Source organism: Heptranchias perlo, chromosome 7 (assembly GCF_035084215.1).
Source record: "Heptranchias perlo isolate sHepPer1 chromosome 7, sHepPer1.hap1, whole genome shotgun sequence".
Lineage (NCBI taxonomy): Eukaryota > Metazoa > Chordata > Chondrichthyes > Hexanchiformes > Hexanchidae > Heptranchias > Heptranchias perlo.
In genome coordinates this window covers 59,610,099-59,630,450 of record NC_090331.1, presented here as the reverse complement: position 1 = coordinate 59,630,450, position 20,352 = coordinate 59,610,099, and the positions used below count along the sequence as shown (strand labels likewise).

The window sequence follows — 20,352 nt, the reverse complement described above, 5'->3', positions numbered from 1 at the left end:
TGACAATTGTAAACAATTTTACAACACCAAGTTATAGTCCAGCAATTTTATTTTAACTTCACAAGCTTTCGGAGGCTTCCTCCTTCCTCAGGTAAATGAGGAAGGAGGAAGCCTCCGAAAGCTTGTGAAGTTAAAATAAAATTGCTGGACTATAACTTGGTGTTGTAAAATTGTTTACGATAATTTAGTTGACATTTCCCGTGCAGTACTGAGAGGGTGTAGTATTGTCAGAAATGCTGAATTTTGGATGAGACATTAAACTGTGGTTGTTTGGATGAACAGAAAATATCTACTGGCACTCTTCAGAGAAGAGCAGGATGTTCTCCCGGTATCCTGGCCAACATTCTTCTTTGAACCAAAAAATAACTGATCTACCGTATGTGGAACCATGCTGTGTGCAAATTGGCTGCTGTGTTTGCCTATAAAGGGAAAGGACAGTTAAGCTGACACAGGGACTGCACTTCCAAACTAATTCATTGGCTTCCAAGTTCTTTAGGATGTCCTGCAGATGTCAAATTACATAAATGCAAGTTCTTTCCCTTTTTCTTACCTGGAAGTAAATAAATCTGTCACAAAACAGAATAGATGACTGTTTAGTAAAATATATTCTACATTGTTGCCAAGTTGACAAAAACCATCCCTGTGGCAAATTTCTTGCATGTGGCTTGGGACATTTGCAAGAGTAGCCTCATTGAGTAATAGTCAAATTTTCACCAAGCATTGAACAATGACAGCTTTCAGCGTTTAATTAATTTTGTGTGCAGTCGGTGTCAAGAGGGGCCTGTTGCTGGGTCAGGACCTGAGCAAGTCTGATGCTGTCTACTAGCAGGGAAGTAAGATTGTTGATGAGGTCTGGCAGGATGTACATGGCTGTAGATGGAAGGGAAAAGATTTTGGAACATCTAGAAAATGGGATAGAAAAGGTTATGGGTGAGTATCTGATACTTTGTGAATTGTGTATTATGTGAGTAGTTTTATTTTTAGAGTATATTGTGGTGTGTGTCCTAGCAGCAGTATGAAACTTGTTTAGGAAATGTGATTTTTTTTTTGTAAAATGTGATAATTTTTGTAAAATATGGGGAGGTTGTTGCACTTTGCAATTGGTGAGATACATCGTAAAATAACAATGAAAAAGCATAAAAATAGGAACTACAGATATTTAACCAATAAAAGAAGAAAAGTACATATATTACAGTCCTATAGACCCTTTTATATTATGTAGGTACGTTTTAAATTTCATTTAAAAGAACTGACTTTATTCCTTATGTAGGGGAAAAAGTGCAAAATCACTTTTCTGGGTTTCCTCAAATAACCCATGTTCTCTTAAGCTTCCATTAGCTAAAAAAACCTTTTGCTCCTGTGGAGGAACTGTTCAAGTATGTGGAAAGGTACATCTGGTGCACGATTAAAAGCCCTTGAAGGAACATGCATCTCCTTTGTGTTCCCTGTTTTGCCCACAGCTCCCATCCTAGAAGAAAAAGTGACAGTTGAACTTCAATGAAACATCTATAAGGGACAAAAATGTATATGTTGCACAGTTGATATTGATCTGTAAGGTTTGTTACTCATGATTTGTAGAGATTAACTTGATTCAAAGCATTAGTAGGGCACCTAAAGGAAGCTTTGTTTTCATTAAAGTGCTGAAAACTGTCACCACAAATATTATTTAAAATTAGCTTGGAAAAGGTGAACTTGTAGATAGTTTTTGTCAAGGGAGAAAAAGGAATTGTCCCTTTTGAAAAGTAGATCTAATATTTTGCTACTTGAAAATGCTTGGCAGTTTTTTCATACTTGTCCAAATGAGAAGTTGGCTTAATGTTTTGCATATATTTAATTCTACAAAATAAAAATTTCTCACCAAGTAAAACAGAATTCAATTACATTTTTTTTCAAGTATCATGAAAATAGGTGCACTTTATGTGGAGCCCCACCGCCATCATTATGTCAATTGTGTTAGCTTTGGCATGTTTACCTCTTAAGCTGTTATAAAGATTTCACTTGTTTTTTTTCTGTTCTATAGTTACTGCCAAAACATTGTGCCAAGACTATCAGTCAAGCAGTGAATAAAAAGTCCAAAAAGCAGACTGGAAAGAAAGGGGAACCTGAAAGGGAGAAACCTGGAGTGGAGAGCATGAGAAAGAACAGGCTACTGGTTACCAAGTGAGGAGTCTTCAATTGCCACTTTTGTAATTTTGCTTTGGTCAGGATTTTGCCAGGATTGATCTGTAAAACAGAAATAAAATGTGTCTAAAGATGGCAAATTTGTAGAGAAATAACACTTTCATGGCTGATTTCTCATATTAAACTGACTTGCACTTTATCTCAGTAGTTTATTGATTTTTATGATTTTGTTGACTTGGATAAATGACGTTTATATCAATTATAAACAGCTGCCTTGCACAAGAAGAAACTCAACTATCACAGCACAATATTTAAATCACCTTTTTCTATTAGTAATTACGAATGTTTTAGCATTTTTAGAGAACCTTGAGCTGATCAGAGCATTCTGCCTAAATCTTGTATTTTATCTTTGTACGCATAAAACAAGCTGGAATATTTTTGTAAATTAGGAATTGCTTCATTTAAAGCTTTGAATAAAAATTATTATAGTCTTTATAATAATGGGAGAACCAAGAAGTATGAGTAAAATGAAGGCAAGCCATTCTAAGTTCATAATGCATATGTGGAGCACCAGCACTGATACTGTAGCTATGCATAAAATAGATGCCCATTTGTTTACCTAACTAATGAAGTTTTAAAGCAATTCAATGTGAGTGCTTTGAGACAGATGTAACACAATAAATGTGCAAGTCATTCTTTGGCAATTATGCCATTTCTATTTGGAAAAATTAACAAAACGTTTTAATTTTGTTTTTCAGTTTGGACAAACTTCACACTGCTCTCTCAGAGCTTTGTTTCTCTATCAATTATGTTCCCAATTTAGTAGTCTGGGAGCACACCTTTACACCACGAGAGTACCTGACTTCACATTTGGAAATTCGCTTTACTAAGTAAGAATTTTTCACAATTTTGTGGAAGAAATATGCTGTGCATTTATAATTTTGGGATATTCAAGGATCACTGAATTAAAAAGCCAATATTGTTTTTCTGTAACTGAAAAAACATGCAATTCAAAACTAATCAGCTCATTAAACTTGAGGGCAAGATGGTGGAGTGTCAGTGTATATGCAATAGAGAGGTAGCATCAATTTCACCCACTTCCTTGGCTCCTTGATCTTAGCTGTAGAGTGTTGCAAATCAGAGCCCAGATATTTCCCCACAGAAAAGATGGAGGTATCAGACAGCAAGTCCTAGCAGTTAGTAAAAAAAAACGTTTAGAAGGTTGCATGTTTGTCATCTGGTGTTTGTTGTGGTTGTGGGGGGGGGCACGGGGAGAAGAGGAGAAGATAGGAAGGTAGGGTTTCCTTTAAAGAGACAGTTTGGTCCTTGCCCAAATGGTTCAGCTGAATTACTGAGTAAAAATGGAGTTATCCAGCCAGGAAAAATCACAGATTCAATTCCTGGTCTGTGCTGAGTTAGCTAATCTCAGCAAGGGCAGTGGAAAGGGTGCTTCAGTTGACTTCAGTCTCCTCGATTAGGAAGAGGAATATTGACAAGATGTCGTCTCCTAATTGCTATTTAGGGATCTCTGCTGGAAATGCATGACAGCGGGAATGGGATCTGCTATATTGTCCCCTGTGGTAAAATAGCCTGCTAACAAGGCTTGTAATGTCGAGGCTTGTACATGAATAATAATCACTTGTGTGAGGTACCAGAGGGTGTCTGTTGCCTATAGAACTGTATTAAAGCAAAAAATTAATGCTTTGAGAAGAGAGGGAAGAAAATTGGTGAGATTTTAAAAAAAGCATTTTTTTTCTCCTCCCACACATCTTGTGCAAAATTGTATCATCAATAGTATATCAAGGTGTTTCTGTATCCAACCACTTCTATTAAATATTTGCATTATTTTGGTTAATGTTTAAAAGACTAAATAGAAAACGTAAAAATTGAAATGTAACATTTTGGCTGAATTCAAAGATGCTACCGTCAACTAAAATAACTTAGCATATTATTTATGGACTGCCAGATGTAAAATTTTTGGCTTGTTAAAATTATTTTTAAAGTTCACTGTTTTTGCTGGATTTTTTTGACTTATATTGGATATTTTATCCCGACTTGAGTTCAGGAACAGTTCCATTTGAATCATCTCTCACAAACTACATTTATTGCATTAGTACATTTACTGATAGTCCTGAGTCTAATAATCAGGTCTGCCCATAGTCTGGTGGATCTCACTAGCGCCCTGAAGGCAACAGGGAGAATTTGACTGGTAGAAAAGAGAGAAAAAAACAAAATGAAAGAACTCGCTTAGCTTGCACATTAGACTAGACCCATTTTGAAATTAAGTTTATGAAGACTAATACAGTAGTTATTGATGTGCATAATATTTTCCAGTTTTAGTTCATTTAGTAGAAATGTTCACTTATTCGCTAGTCACTTGTATAAACCAGCTTTGCTTGTATTATTTTGGTTGCAGAACATGTCTGAGTCTTGAATATCAATGATTATTTTAAAAAGTGCACTTGGTGTTTCAATTTCAGATCAATTGTGGGAATGACTATGTACAATCAAGCTACACAGGAGATTGCCAAGCCTTCTGAGCTGCTGACAAGTGTGAAAGCCTACATGACTGTACTTCAATCCATAGAAAACTATGTGCAGATTGATATCACCAGAGTTTTTAACAATGTTCTTCTCCAGCAGACGCAGCATTTAGATAGTCATGGTGAACCTACCATAACTAGCTTGTACACCAATTGGTAAGTATTGAGGTGATGTACAAGTTACATATGTTTTTAATCCTGTGAAAAATGCATTATGTGATACAATTCATGTTTAAAGATAACCTAATCTAACTATACACTTACACAGGTATCTAGAAACTCTTCTGCGACAAGTCAGCAATGGACACATTGCATACTTTCCAGCTATGAAGGCATTTGTGAACCTGCCTACTGAGAGTGAACTGACGTTTAATGCAGAAGAATATTCAGACATCTCTGGTAAAGAAGTTACAAAATATTTTCTACTGAATATTCCTTCACTTTCTGATGGTGCAGTCAATTAATCTCATGAGGCCAATCACAAATGATGCCTGTCCCAAAGCAGTTTTGTTAATCCACCATGTGCCTCCCCTTTTCTGTGACCTTATTTTACCTGTCTGTCTGTCTCCAACTATTAGTAGCAGAAATTGCACATGTTACTATGAGAGCAGGGGAATGCGACTAAATGGATAGCTCTTTCAAAGAACTGGCATAGGCACAATACGCCAAATGGCCATCTCCTGTGCTGTACCTACTATGATACTGTGATCACTGCTGCCAGGAAACCTTTTCTGTGAAAGTACCGTGTGCATTTTCAATTGGCAAATTCAGATGTTTTTCAATAAAGGGGATTTGAGTGTTAACTTTTTGTCTCCTTTTTTGTCAAATTACTCCTTTTTCCTTCTCTCCTGAAGGTGAAGACCCTATGCTGGGTACAGTTTCATGGGTGCTATCGCCCTTGGGTATAGGGTTGTTAGCTCTGGGGCATATTCCTGGCGATTTCATCACTTGACCTCCTGCCTCCAACCACCCCACCCAAACAGCTTTTCTTTCCTCCCCATCTCTAATAATTTTATAACTAATAAGTGTTCAAAGAAAATGAAAAAAACACACTTCTTAATGGCCCATTGATCCTTCTCTTGGGTTGCTTGCAGAAGTGTCCAGGTGATTAATCTATAATTCCGAGAGATTCCAGGATAATCCTAAAGGTTTGGCAACCCTACTTGGTTGAGTAGCCATTCTTCCTATATTAGTCTAAATGGTGCATGCCCAATGGACTTCCATCAATGATTGCTGGATAGCACTCAGGAGTGAGAATCCTTTTCCATGGAAAGACAGTAATGAAATTGATCAGTTATTCAGAAGAGGAAAAATAATCTTGTATTCAGCAGAAGTGTTATTGTGGAATCTTTCACCGTTTGACACATAGCATGGACACTAAACACTGGCTTACCGGATCAGGTGCATGATGAAATCTTCCAGTGTTGCACCTGTTTACATTTCATTCATTATCAAAAGTTTTAGAATTGCTAAGCCTGCTCTGAACTCAGCAAAAGAGTCAGTGGTTCCCTGGAAGTATCTGATTGCAAAGGTTTCAAAACTGAATTCCACTTGCTGGAAGAGACTTTGGCTTCCAGTTCTGCAAAGAAACATAAATCCAATTCTGAGCCAGACATGCATTGAAATGTAAGAGAGCATTCCAGGAAACATGCATTCAATCAATCACATCCCTTACATAAAATAACATCTCTTTGTTTTAAATAGCTTTGGCATAATTAAGGAATTTCCTGTTAATTGAGTTAGGTGTGTCATGTGTGTCATCTGCCCGTTGCCAAGGATTGCCTTGGCAACGGGCAGTTGAAAAAACTGTCTGTACTCACCAAGCATTGTTCTGTGAATTATAAATGCGATTTCATTTCGAGGATTTCATTTTCACATAGTTCACCTGACGAAGGAGGAAGCCTCCGAAAGCTTGTGAATTTAAAATAAAATTGCTGGACTATAACTTGGTGTTGTAAAATTGTTTACAATTGTCAACCCCAGTCCATCACCGGCATCTCCACATCATAATTCATTGTGGAGATTGAACTTTTAAAGAATATGGAAGACTAAGATAACAACATTGAGGGTTTTAGTGTCAGCGAACAGCATAATAACTTGCAGATTTTTAAGGCCTTTCACATTCTCAGGACATCCCCTAAGGACTTCACAGCCAATGAATTTGAAGTATAGTCACTGTTATGTAGACAACTGCGGCAGCCAATTTGCACACAGCAAGATCTAACCTGTTTTTGTGGTGGTTGCGGGATAATTGTTGACTGCTCCTGCTCCTTTTGGAATAGTCCCATGGGATCTTTTCCATCCACCTGAACAGACAGACGGGACCTCAGTTTAATGTCTTATCTGAAAGATGGCAGATCTGATGCAGTACTTCTGTGGTACTACACTGAAATGTCATCCTAGCTTATGTACTCAAGTCCTGGAGTGAACCTACAACTTTCTGACTCTGGGCAATGAGGGATAAGTGATTTCTCTGGGTGGGTGGAGGGGAGATGAGTATACTTAAGAATTATATATTTATTAGCTGTCTCTCACTAAATTACCAGAAAACCCAATGCTTTCAGATCTCTATTTTAAAATCACAAGCTTTCGGAGATTATCTCCTTCGTCAGATGAATGAATGAAAAGGTTCTCAAATCGCATATCTTATACTATGTTGGGACAGCATCACACCAATCAAAAGGTGTTGTTGTTATTCAAACAGGCCAGTCACGGAGAACAGCACGTCCCAGTACACTCGATATACATTGTGTCTATTACACAGGCAGGCAGAAAGAAACTCAAAATGGCAGAGAGAGAGAGAATTTTAAAAAACATATAAATTTTTCCCCCCTTTTTGCTGGTGGGGTTACGTGTAGCGTGACATGAACCCAAGATCCCGGTTGAGGCCGTCCTCATGGGTGCAGAACTTGGCTATCAACTTCTGCTCGACGATTTTGCGTTGTCGTGTGTCTCGAAGGCCGCCTTGGAGAACGCTTACCCGAAGATCGGTGGCTGAATGTCCTTGACTGCTAAAGTGTTCCCCGACTGGGAGGGAACCCTCCTGTTTGGCGATTGTTGCGCGGTGTCCGTTCATCCGTTGTCGCAGCGTCTGCATGGTCTCGCCAATGTACCATGCTCCGGGGCATCCTTTCCTGCAACGTATGATGTAAACAACGTTGGCCGAGTCACAGGAGTATGAACCATGTACCTGGTGGGTGGTGTCCTTTCGTGTGATGGTGGTATCCGTGTCGATGATCTGGCAAGTCTTGCAGAGGTTGCCGTGGCAGGGTTGTGTGGTGTCGTGGACGCTGTTCTCCTGAAAACTGGGTAACTTGCTGCGAACGATGGTCTGTTTGAGGTTGGGTGGCTGTTTAAAGGCGAGCAGTGGAGGCGTGGGGATGGCCTTAGCGAGGTGTTCGTCGTCATCGATGACATGTTGAAGGCTGCGGAGAACATGGTGTAGTTTCTCCGCTCCAGGGAAGTACTGGACGACGAAGGGTACTCTGTTGGTTGCGTCCCGTGTTTGTCTTCTGAGGAGGTCTATGTGATTCTTCGCTGTGGCCCGTCGGAACTGTCGAGCGTCATATCCCGTTCTTACGAGGGCGTCTTTCAGCGTCTGTAGGTGTCCATCGCGTTCCTCCTCGTCTGAGCAGATCCTGTGTATTCGTAGGGCCTGTCCATAGGGGATGGCCTCTTTGACGTGGTTGGGGTGGAAGCTGGAAAAGTGGAGCATCGTGAGGTTGTCCGTGGGCTTGCGGTAGAGTGAGGTGCTGAGGTTCCCGTCTTTGATGGAGATTTGTGTGTCCAAGAAAGAAACCGATTCTGAGGAGTAGTCCATGGTGAGTTTGATGGTGGGATGGAACTTGTTGATGTTATCGTGTAGTCTCTTCAGTGATTCTTCGCCGTGGGTCCATAGGAAGAAAATGTCGTCGATGTATCTGGTGTATAGTGTTGGTTGGAGGTCCTGTGCAGTGAAGAAGTCGTGCTCGAACTTGTGCATGAAAATGTTGGCGTATTGGGGTGCGAATTTGGTCCCCATGGCTGTTCCGTGTGTTTGGGTAAAGAACTGGTTATTGAAGGTGAAGACATTGTGATCCAGGATGAAGCGGATGAGTTGTAGGATGGCGTCTGGAGATTGGCTGTTGTTGGTGTTGAGTACTGAGGCTGTTGCAGCGATGCCGTCATCGTGGGGGATACTGGTGTATAGTGCCGAGACGTCCATCGTGGTGAGAAGTGTTCCTGGTTCAACTGGTCCGTGGGTGCTGAGTTTTTGTAGGAAGTCTGTAGTGTCGCGACAGAAGCTGGGGGTTCCCTGTACGATGGGTTTCAGGATGCCCTCGACGTATCCAGAGAGGTTCTCACACAGGGTTCCGTTGCCTGATACGATGGGACGTCCGGGTGTGTTGGCTTTGTGTATCTTTGGGAGGCAGTAGAAGTCTCCCACGCAGGGAGTACGTGGGATGAGAGTGCGTAGGATGCTTTGAAGGTCTGGATCGAAGGTCTTGATCAGTTTGTTGAGCTGGTGGGTGTGTTCTTTGGTCGGATCTGCGGGTAACCGTCTGTAGTGTTCCTTGTTGTCCAGTTGTCGGTATGCTTCTTTGCAATAGTCCGTTCTGTTCTGTATGACAATGGCTCCTTCAGATCTCTAGGTAGCCATATATAGCAACAGAATTATGCCATTCAGGCCATTGAGCCTGCTGTCCCATTTTGTTAGCCATGGCAACTCTTCCTGTAATCCAGTTCTTTGTCATGTCTCCATATCCCTTAGTACACATCTCAACTATCTAGCTCTCTTTTAAACACTTCAATTTATTTTGCACCCCCAAAAGTGCTGTTTTTTAAACTATGTTTTAATGTAGGAGTCATGCCTTTTGGATGAAACATTCTCTCCCTTCCACAAATAAACTGTTCAACTGACTGGAAAAAGATTTGTACATAACACTTCGTTCCAAAAGGGCTGAGGGTTGCCAGTGTTCTCTGGCATATGCCAACAGCATTTTTCTTGAAATGGTTTCTGTTTCCTCTCTACAGTCAATAGTTAATTTAAACTGCTGTTGATGCAGACACAATCAAGACTATGTTTATACTTTTGGTAAATAACATTCATGAAATATCATTTTGAGCAGAATTACTTTAACACCATCTCTGACATATGGCCAAAGTGACTGACTACTCATCAACAGGGCAAAACCTTTAAATGCACATTGCTGTCTCAGCTGAGTCATAAAGTTAAGTGGTTTTAGCTCTTTGGTATGCAAGGATTATTTTTTAAGCAGAAAAATCCCATAAAATCAGCCTTTGGCGAATGTACAAAACTAAAATGTTACCAGTTCAGTTCCTTAAAACCGTACATTTGAATTTAGATCATTTAGTGGGTGAATCATCGAATCATAGGTTACAGCACAGAAGGAGACCGTTCGGCCCATCGAGTCCACGCTGGCTCAGCAAGAGCAATCCAGCTCGTCCCACTCCCCTGCCCTATCCCCGTAGCCCTGCAATTTTTTTACTTTCAAGTACTTATCCAGTTCCCTTTTGAAGGCCGTGATTGAATCTGCCTCCACCACCCCCTCGGGCAGTGCATTCCAGATCCTAACCACTTGCTATGTTTTTTTTTAAAAAAGTTTTTCCTCATGTCACCTTTGGTTCTTTTGCCAGTCACCTCAAATCTATGTCCTCTGGTTCTTGACCCTTCCGCTAATGGGAACAGTTTCTCTCTATCTACTCTGTCTGGACCCTTCATGATTTTGAATACCTCTATCAAATCTCCTCACAACCGTCTCTGTTCTAAGGAGAACAAACCCAGCTTCTCCAATCTATCCACATAACTGAAGTCCCTCATCCCTGGAATCATTCTAGTAAATCTCTTTTGCATCCTCTCTAAGGCCTTCACATCTTTCCTAAAGTGTGGTGCCCAGAACTTTACACAATACTCCAGTTGTGGCCGAACCAGTGTTTTCTAAAGGTTGATCATGACTTCCATACTTTTGTGCTCTTTGCCTCTATTTATAAAGCCCAGGATCCCGTATGCTTTTTTAACTCCTTTCTCAACCTGTTCTGCCACCTTCAACGATTTGTGCACATGTACCCCTAGATCGCTCTGTTCCTGTACCCCTTTTAGAGTTGTGCGCTCTAGTTTATATTGCCTCTCCTCGTTCGTCCTACCAAAATGTATCACGTCGCATTTTTCTGCTTAAATTTCATCTGCCACGTGTCCACCCATGCCACCAACCTGTCTATATCCTCTTGAAGCCTATCACTATCCTCCTCACTGTTTACTACTCTTCCGAATTTTGTGTCATCTGCAAATTTTGAAGTTGTGTCCTGTACACCCAAGTCCAAGTCATTAATATATATCAAGAAAAGCAGCGGTCCCAGCACCGACGCCTGGGGAACACCACTGTATATCTCCCTCCAATCCGAAAAACAACCGTTCACCACTACTCTCCGTTTCCTGTCACTTAGCCAATTCTGCATCCATGGGCCGCAATCTTGATGATAAGTCTACCATGCGGCACTTTATCAAATGCCTTTTGAAAGTCCAAATATACCACATCAACTGCATTGTCCTCATCTACCTGCTCTGTTACCTCATCAAAAAACTCTATCAAGTTAGTTTAACACAATTTGCCTTTAACAAATCCATGCTGGCTTTCCCTAATCAATCCACAATAGTCCAAGCGACTGTTAATTCTGTCCTGGATTTCCATCCTTCCCTTAGCAACCTAGGATGCTTCCCATCTGGACCAGGTGACTTATCTACTTTAAGTACAGCTAGCCTTTCTAGAACCTTTTCTTTATCAATTTTATATAATTTTGTTAAAGTGTCTCATCTTTTTCAGTTGAGTAGTGGAATTAAAGCCCCATTTCAACTTTGATTCAGTGCTGTAGTATTCTGTTTGCACAAATGCCCAAGAATTAAATTTTTCATTCTTTGCAATTTGAAAGTGATACCTCATTCCAGAAGTGAATGACTATGCAAAAGCTTATTTATCTTCGCCTTGATCTATCCATCTTGCCTTTCCTTCAAAATCCTCATTGTCCAGTGCCCCCCTCCTCTCCTGCTAACCCCTAGCTTCTTTTCTGTACTACCAAAACTTCTCCTAATCTCCTCTCCCCAACCTCCTTACAAGGAGCTGATGGATTTATTTGTCACTAAGGTTGAGACTATCTTTTCAGTGCTCTCTGCTGCTTCCCCTTGCATACCAAGCCATACCTCTTTCCTGCCCTAGTTCTGATTACATAGGCTTTCTCTAATTTTTCTCCTCTGTCCTCTCATGCCCTTTCTGATCTGATCTTTCCCATGAGACCCACCTCTTGCTCCCATTCCCATGAAGCTGATCATACAACTTTCTTCCTGGCCCCCATTCTACCTGATATTGTAAGTGGTTCCTTCTCAGGTACTGTTGCCCTCCCTTTCGAAACCACCATTATCAACCACTTCCTCAAAAAAAACAGCCCTTGCAAACTACCACCCATCTCCAAACTCCCTTTCCACTCCTAAATCCATGCCTATCTTTTCCGCAACTCCCTGTTTGAATTTCTTCATTCAGGTTTCTGCTACTGCCGCAGAACCAAAACCAACTTAACCAAAGTCACAAATGACAACTTCTGGACTATGGCCATGATGCATTATCCCTTCTCATCTTCTTCAACCTCTGTGCAGCTTTGATACAATTGTTCACACTGTCATCCCAGCTCAATGGGACTACCCTTGAATGGTTCTATGTTTATCTACGTGATAAAGGCCAGAGCATCTTCAGCAATAGCTTCTCTATCCCCCGAAGATCTTTGCCCCCCCCCCTTCTCCATGTATATGCAGCTCCTTGGTGACATCAGCCTTAGATATGAGGTTAGCTGCCCCACGTATGCTGATGACTCCCAGGTCTATCTCTCCACCACACACTCAACTGCTCCAGTGCATTGTCAGACTGCTTTCCCACATCTAGCCTTGAATGAGCTGCAGTTTCCCTCTGCCACAAACTCTGTTCCATTGCCAATGATTGCATTCCCCTTTCCAGCCACTGTCTTGGACTGAACCAGACTGTTTGCCACCTCAGCATCCTGTTTGATCCAGAGTTGCGCACCCCTTCATGCCATGTTCTGTTATGACAAAGACTGCCTATTTCCTCCTCCACCCTTACCGTAGCATATTGGCTGCTGAAACACTCATCCATTCCTTTTGTCACTCCCAGACTCAACTATTCCAATGCTCTTCTGGCTGGTCTTCTACCCCCTATCAATCTGTAAACTTCAGCGAATCCAAAATGTTGTTATCCGCTCACCCAACACCCCGTCCTTGTTGCCCTGCATTGGCTCCTGGTATCCCAAGTCAAATTTTAAATTTTCATATTTGTGTTTAACTCCCTTCATTGCCTCATTCTTCCTTACCGATTTAATCTCCTCTTGCCCAACAACTCCCCAATCTCTCTGTTTCCCTGACTCTGACCTCTTGTTCTCCCTCTGCCCCCTACTGCTGGCGGCCGTGCCTTCAGATGCCTAGGGCCCACGCTGTGTAATTCCCTCCCTAAATCTCTGCTTCTTCACCTTTCTCTCCTCCTTTAAGACCCTCCTTAAAGTCCACCTCTTTAACTGAGGTCTTGGTCCCCCTACAAATATCTGTTTCTTTGGCTTGCCATCCATTTTTTTTGATTGTCTCTGTGAAGCACTTTGGGATATTTTTCTACATTCAAGGCACTATATAAATACAAGTTGTTATTGTGCACTATAAGTCCCTTCAGTGCTTGTCATACAGGTAGTTCATTGTCCCAGTTTTTCTCCTAATGTAGCTGATAGTATTTGTGTATCTAACATTGGTGTGTGAGTTTACTAGTGTCTGTTTTGTGAATGACCCACACATAGCCACAAGACAATTTTTATTAGTGCAAAAATCACATCCCAGATTCAAAGGTTGTAGATTTTTGCATGAAGGGTGAGCATTGCACTGGATTTTATTTAATTTCTGATTTCCCCCAACCCCACATAATGCATTTGATACAATTGGCTTTGACTGCATCAACATAGTCTTGTATATTCTCACGTGAACTCTTTTCTCGCCTCCCCGTCCTTCTTGATGATTTGCTGGACTGCTCAGCAGTAACAAGGCATTAATACTCTGATGCTTGATTTCTGTTCCTGTTCTTCTTTCCTGTCAATGATCTGAATTTTGTTTTTTTTGTCAATTTCATTTTTTCTTTTCCCATAAGTAAAAATGTTGCTTATGAAGTTCGCCATCTTTCAACTCAACATTGTGCTGTTTTGTTAGTATCAACATTTTTTGCAGAAATAATGAAGAATTACAGATTTTCAACATTTTGAATTTTGTAAATGTCATTGATGTAAATACACGTACAAGATTTCATCATTCCCATATACACACAAGTTTAAGGATTGTAGACCATCTTTGCCAATCTGCTCTTGTCAGTGCAATGATAGACTTGTATTACTGTTCTGGCATATGTGCTGACACCACTTGCATGTTTTCCCACAGAAATGAGGGCTCTTTCAGAACTTCTGGGTCCATATGGAATGAAGTTTCTAAGTGAAAGCCTGATGTGGCACATTTCCTCACAGGTGGCAGAACTCAAGGTAAGATTGTGGTTTCATTACAGCTATGTCTGCATGCTAGTAAATTTCTAGTGCAGAGGAAAAATAATAAAATATAGTTATAAAATGACAGTGGCAATGACATTTTACACTTAAAATTCCTAACTTGTAGGACTGTTGCTTGTACTTATTTTGGCTCTCGGGATTATTGAGAGATCACGTTGTGTTGATACTTCCTTACTCAGCTTAGGATGTAGTATGGCAGAGTTGAAATCAAATCTGAAGTTCATGTGTGCTATCACATCTTTTTCATTTGACAGTAAGTACCATTTTTGATCATAGAGCCTTTACCTTCTGTGTGGATACATCCAAGGACATCTGACAATCTAGGCAGTTAATTTAGTAACCAATGATTGGATAAATCCATTAGAAAATCCACAGATTGGCTCAAAGCTCTGCAACCCTTCCACTTTCAGTTGTGAATGGTTGTGAACAATTAGGCAACTAACAGGAGGAGGAGGCTCCATGCCCATCCTCAACAATAGCAGAGCCCAACACATGAGTGCAAAAGATGTGCAACCATCTTCAGCCAGGAGTGTCAAGTAGATGATCCTTCTCAGCCTCTTCCTGAGGTCCCCACCATCACGGATGCCTGTCTTCAATCAATTCAATTCACTCCACGTGGCATTTAGAAATAGCTGAGTGCACTGGACACAGCAATGGCTATGGGCCCTGACAGAATCCCAACTGTATTGCTGAAGACCTGTGCTCCAGAACTAGCCAAGCTGTTCCAGTACAGCAACAACACTGACATCTACCCAGCTATATGGAAAATTGCCCAGGTATGTCCTGTCCCCAAAAAGCAAAACAAATCGAACCTGGCCAACTATCGGCCCATCAACCTGCTCCTAATCATCAGCAAAGTGATGGAAGGAGTCATCAACAGTTCTATCAAGTGGCACTTACCAATACCCGACTCACCAAAGCTCAGTTTGGATTCCACCAAGGCCACTTGGCTCCAGACTTCATTGCAGCTTTTGTCCAAAAATGGACATGAGCTGAATTCCAGAGGTGAGAGTGATTGCTCTTATCAAGGCAGCATTTGATCGACTGTGGCATCAAGGACCCCCAGTAAAATTGAAGTCAATGGGGATCATGGGGGAGCTCTCCAGTGACTGGAGTCAAACCTGACACAAAGGAAGATGATTGTGGTTGTTGGAGGCCAATCATCTCAGCCTGAGGACATAGTTGCAGGCGTACCTTGGAGCAGTGTCTCGGCCCAACTATCTTCAGCTGCTTCATCAATGACCTTCCCTCCATCACAGTGTCAGAAGTGGGTCTATTTGCTGCTGATTCCACAGTGTTCAGCATCATTCAGAATTCCTCAGATAAAGAAGCAGTCCATGCCCGCATCCTGGCATGAGCAAATATGTTTGTTTTATTCGTTCATGGGATGTGGGGGTCACTGGCAAGGCCAGCATTTATTGCCCATCCCTGATTGCCCTTGAAGAAGGTGGTGATGAGCCGCTAGGCCATTTCAGAGGGCAATTAGGAATCAACCACATTGCTGTGGGTCTGGAGTCACATATAGGCCAGACTGGGTAAGGACGGCAGGTTTCCTTCCCTAAAGGACATTAGTGAACCAGATGGGTTTTTACGACAATCTGGTAGTTTCATGGCCACCATTACTGATGCTGTTTTTTTTATTCCAGATTTTTTTTTGATTTAATTAATTGAATTTAAATTCCCCAGCTGCCGTGGCGGGATTTGAACTCATGACTCCGGATTATTAGTCCAGGCCTCTGGATTACTAGTCTAGTAACATGACCACTATGCTACCATACCCAATAATGTGGCAAATAACATTTACATCCCACAAGTGCTGTGTCTAAGATCATGAACTAGTTTTCCAGTAGTCATACTCTGCATATTAGGAACAATATACCATATGGAAAACTTACACTTATGCCAATACCTTCCATGTTTTTCTGATTGTTTTAAGTCATTGCTTTAAATCGGTGTCACCACTCATGACAGACTTGCAACCACCAGTACTTCAATTTTCCAACTATAAAGTATTCCCCAATTTTATGGAAGAAAATATTAGCTTTTGTTGAAGTTTGATAAACATTTTTGTCAATTTTCTTAACAACATGGAAACCCTTGAGTTGGATCTTCCTTACTGTCAGGCTGTTCCAGTGACATCACCAATAAGGAGTGCACTGCAGCAGCTCCATTGTAAACAGCAGGGTTATGACCTCAAACTAGTCTAAAAAAATGCCTAACCCTTGGGAAACTACAATCCCAGCTGGGAATGCTTCTTATGGAACTGCTCTGGAATATGTAGGGATGTTCCCTGTTGCAGAACAGCCAGTTGTCAGAGAAGCCAAGCAATGAGGGAGACCTGACTCGAGGGTCTCCATGCTGGTAAGGAAACAAAAAATAACTGAAGATAATATTTCCTTCTATAAGGTGGTGGAGTATTTTGAACAAAAAGTATTCTTCCTTCCCTTCCATCAGAGATTTCTTCCATTTAAGCTTTACCATCTTGGGATAGATAAATTGTTTCCTGGAAGACTGATGATGAAAAGTACAGTGTCATGCTGCATGACTTCTGGGAGTGAGATTGTTCGATGTTGGAAATTATCATTGTTATATATAATTCTACATAAAGCTCTCACCGTTTCTTTTTCTCTCTTTTTAAAAAAAAGTTTAAATTCATATAAACATCTTGCATGTAATTTAAAATACTTTTCTAAAATGAATGTCTTTATTTTTTTCTTAAACTGCACTCAAGTTGGATGTGTTACATTCCAAAGTATTTTCATTCTAGTATAAAATATAAATCAAAATGGAATTCAAAACTTTGTGAACAATTTAAGCAAGCAGAAATAACCTGACTGTTGAAGGCTTTGCAACCATTAGTGTATTAACGCAATCGGTGTATAACATTGACCTTATTTTTCCTGTACTATATTAGTAACAGCAATATTTGCAAATTACTACATCCTGTATTTATAAAATAATTAGAATATACAGAAACATTAACTTATTTGAAAATAGCCCACAGATGAAACTGTTTTAAATAAGCATAAGAAATGTGATCCCCACGGGTTATGGAGGACATTCTTCTGTTTCTGAAATCAAATTATTTTTCATTTGCGGTCAACCTCAAGGGAGTTTATTGTGTGAAAACAGTATTGGCAGTTGGTATCCCTTACATACAAAAGGCCATTTAACCTTTTGCCTTCATATGAAAGTAATTTATTTTTTGGGGGAGGAGAGGGTTGGAAGGAGAAGAGGAATGTGTGACTTGGACTAAGTCCTCTAAAGTTAGCCAGAGTTAATGTCAATTCCTGAGCTTTATTTTTTTTTTCCATTTGTATTCTAATATGAAATTACTGTTACTTTGTGAATTTGTGTGTTCTGCCAAATAACAAAGATATTATGCAAAATATGATAAAACTGCAGTTTAATCTAATAATCTTCTGTAATGATGTAATACGGGCTTCTCATCTGACCCAGTAGCTATAGGGAAGGAAAGTCTCGGGAATTCATTTTGTTCAAACTATGTATTCTTTATTGTTTAATGGGAAACATATACTTATTTTTTTTAAAATTAAAAATCAAATTTTAATTCTGATTGAATCCTGACAGATTGGGTCACTTCACCGCTACACTAGTGTCAATGAGAGAGTAGCCCCATATGTCCTGGAGCATTTTCATTGACTGCAATGGGGGTATTGACTTAAGACCTATCCGGGAGCTAATTAGGAGCCACTCAGCCCAAATATTGTACTGCAAATAGCATATTTTTCTGGGGTGTGGTGGTAGTAGATCGTCTCCCAGGCCAGTTTACGTTTGTGGCTACTGTAGCAATCAGTAGAGCCATGTCATGGAGCTGCATAGTAATGGGGAAACCCAAGCTGATAGTTGCATAGGAAACTTGATTTTTTTTAAAAATCACTATTTATAAAAATGTTACCAATATACAAGGAGTGAGTACTCTGCTAGACTTTCCTTCCCATAAATTTACTATATAGTGTGGTACGGTACTAAGCTTAATAGAAATTCTCATGTTTGATCCCTGGAGAGGACCTAAATTAGCTTTTGCACCCTTGAGTTTCGCAAGGAGAAAATTTTGCAAATTCTCATTTAGCTTTTTCCTATCTTTCCCTTCCTCCCAACTTTTGCTAGAAATACTCCAGTGTGGATATGTGCTGAAATAGGATGGGATTCAGCTGTAATGGTCACCACAGCTGAATTGCCCAATGATGTTTGCTTTCTAGGCTCAGACATGAAGAACTGGCACTTGGGCAAAGTACTGGAGTGTAGCTACCTGTGGAACCGTACTCAAGTACATGTTGCTGACTTCTGTAAAGGGAGGGGGTAGATATTGGAGAACAAAATGATCAAATATGATCATTTTGAAGAAATACCGCAGATAAGATCCAGCCTTATTTTCATTATTAGTCATCTGTAAATTACAGTCCTGTATCACTTAGAATAAAATATATATTTAAAATAACTCATGACAAAGTGGCTGACCTCTTAATCAGGGCCATCTCCTCCTGTGCCTCAGCTTCTCATTGAGAAGAGCCATGCTGATTGAATGTTTCAATGGTAGTTGACTATTCCATCATGGGATGAAGATTTGGGGAGGGGAAAAACTGAACACGATGACCTGTCCAATCCCACTCTGTTTCCTGTTGGATTGAAAGTAGAAAGACAGAGAAACAGGGTGAAATATCATGAGTGTTTTGTTTCAGAAGTCAAGCCAAACATGGACTGGTTTGATCTGCAGACTCTTAATCTCTTTGGGAACCGAAGACTGTTGAACCATCTGGACCTTATAAATCTAATTTCCTTTTACCAGATTGAAATATCTTTGATTTTGGTTATCTGACTAACTGTCTGATACTGAGTATTCTTTCTTTAGAAACTGGTGGTGGAGAATGTTGACGTGCTAACACAAATGAGGACCAGCTTTGACAAGCCAGACCAGATGGCAGCACTCTTCAAAAGATTAACATGTGGGTATAGAGTATGTTCTCAGATTACAGAAACTGGGCAGACAATGTAATGATTTTTAAATCTGTGTTGACACAACCTCCCTGTTGCAATGAAATTATAGTTCTGAGCATTCCATCTTCACATTTCACATAAGAAAAGCACAAGGATATCTAATACTGTGAATTTTTAAATCTTGGACTTTGCCATAATTTTATACAAATTACTGGGTATTGCTGCTTCAGTTTAGAGGTGTGTGCAGGTTTTTGTTCTGGTGGGGGGGAGGGGAGGGATAAAGAAAATGACAGAACCCTTCCTAAACTGAGTAAGAGTAGACTTCAGTTACCAAAAACAAACCATTGTTTGAAAAGGCTTTTTTGTTCTTTCAGTACCTATACATTTTTATTTACCAAAGGTTTTTATTTAGGCTTGCATGTGATTATTAGGCTGGGAAAGCAGGGAACTTTGGACCCAGCAATTACTGAGAAACATTTGGACACGACTCCATTGAAAGTTGCCAGAGAAACCTAACTTCATGCACTCTAGTCAACAGACCTACCCCTTAGTATTCCACATTTGCAGATTTTGTAAGACCCGGGAGTTATATTTAAAACACCTTTTTTTAAAAAGGGACAGCAGCCACCAGTTCTCCTCCACTTATATTCTTTTGTATTTTTGCCAAATTAAACTTGGCAGTATTAAAAAGGTGGTCTGTTTAGTAAGTAAGGTGCTGATCGGTAACATAGGGAAAGGCAAATGACCTTGGTCAGGATACTCATTTTTATATTCGCTTTTGTCTAGAAGAAAATCACAATGCATTTCATAGTTCTGTCTTTTGTAGTTTCATCCAGGCAAGGAAGGAAATTACAGAAATTCATTTTTGGCTCTTTGTTGATACTCAAACTACTTGGCAGGGTATTGTGATGAACATAAAAAACATCTTGATCTGGGTAAAGCCTTAATCTTGTCCCAGCTGACTTTGTTACCTAACTTAAGAGTGCACTGTAGCATTCCACAGTAACTAGTTGTGGAGACGGGCAGCTGTTTGAGACAGGCTAACTCAAAACAGACCAGAGGTCAGCCTGGGACCTTTGTGCAATGTACACTTGGGCATTGGCGGGCAATAAGTAGCTTTTAAATCATGGCTTTTTTT

At 40.3% G+C, this 20,352-nt stretch overlaps 1 protein-coding gene across 3 annotated transcripts in view; it reads left to right on the top strand.

The window, feature by feature from the left end:
• Positions 1-20,352, top strand: part of nckap1 (NCK-associated protein 1) — a 170,970-nt gene that overhangs the window by 110,163 nt on the left and 40,455 nt on the right. For all 3 annotated transcript variants that reach the window (XM_067987687.1, XM_067987688.1, XM_067987686.1), the window contains 6 exons: positions 2,021-2,160; positions 2,880-3,011; positions 4,602-4,820; positions 4,933-5,063; positions 14,134-14,231; positions 19,129-19,222. In XM_067987687.1, the coding sequence (XP_067843788.1) occupies positions 2,021-2,160; positions 2,880-3,011; positions 4,602-4,820; positions 4,933-5,063; positions 14,134-14,231; positions 19,129-19,222 (814 nt within the window). The remainder of the gene's footprint in view (positions 1-2,020; positions 2,161-2,879; positions 3,012-4,601; positions 4,821-4,932; positions 5,064-14,133; positions 14,232-19,128; positions 19,223-20,352) is intronic.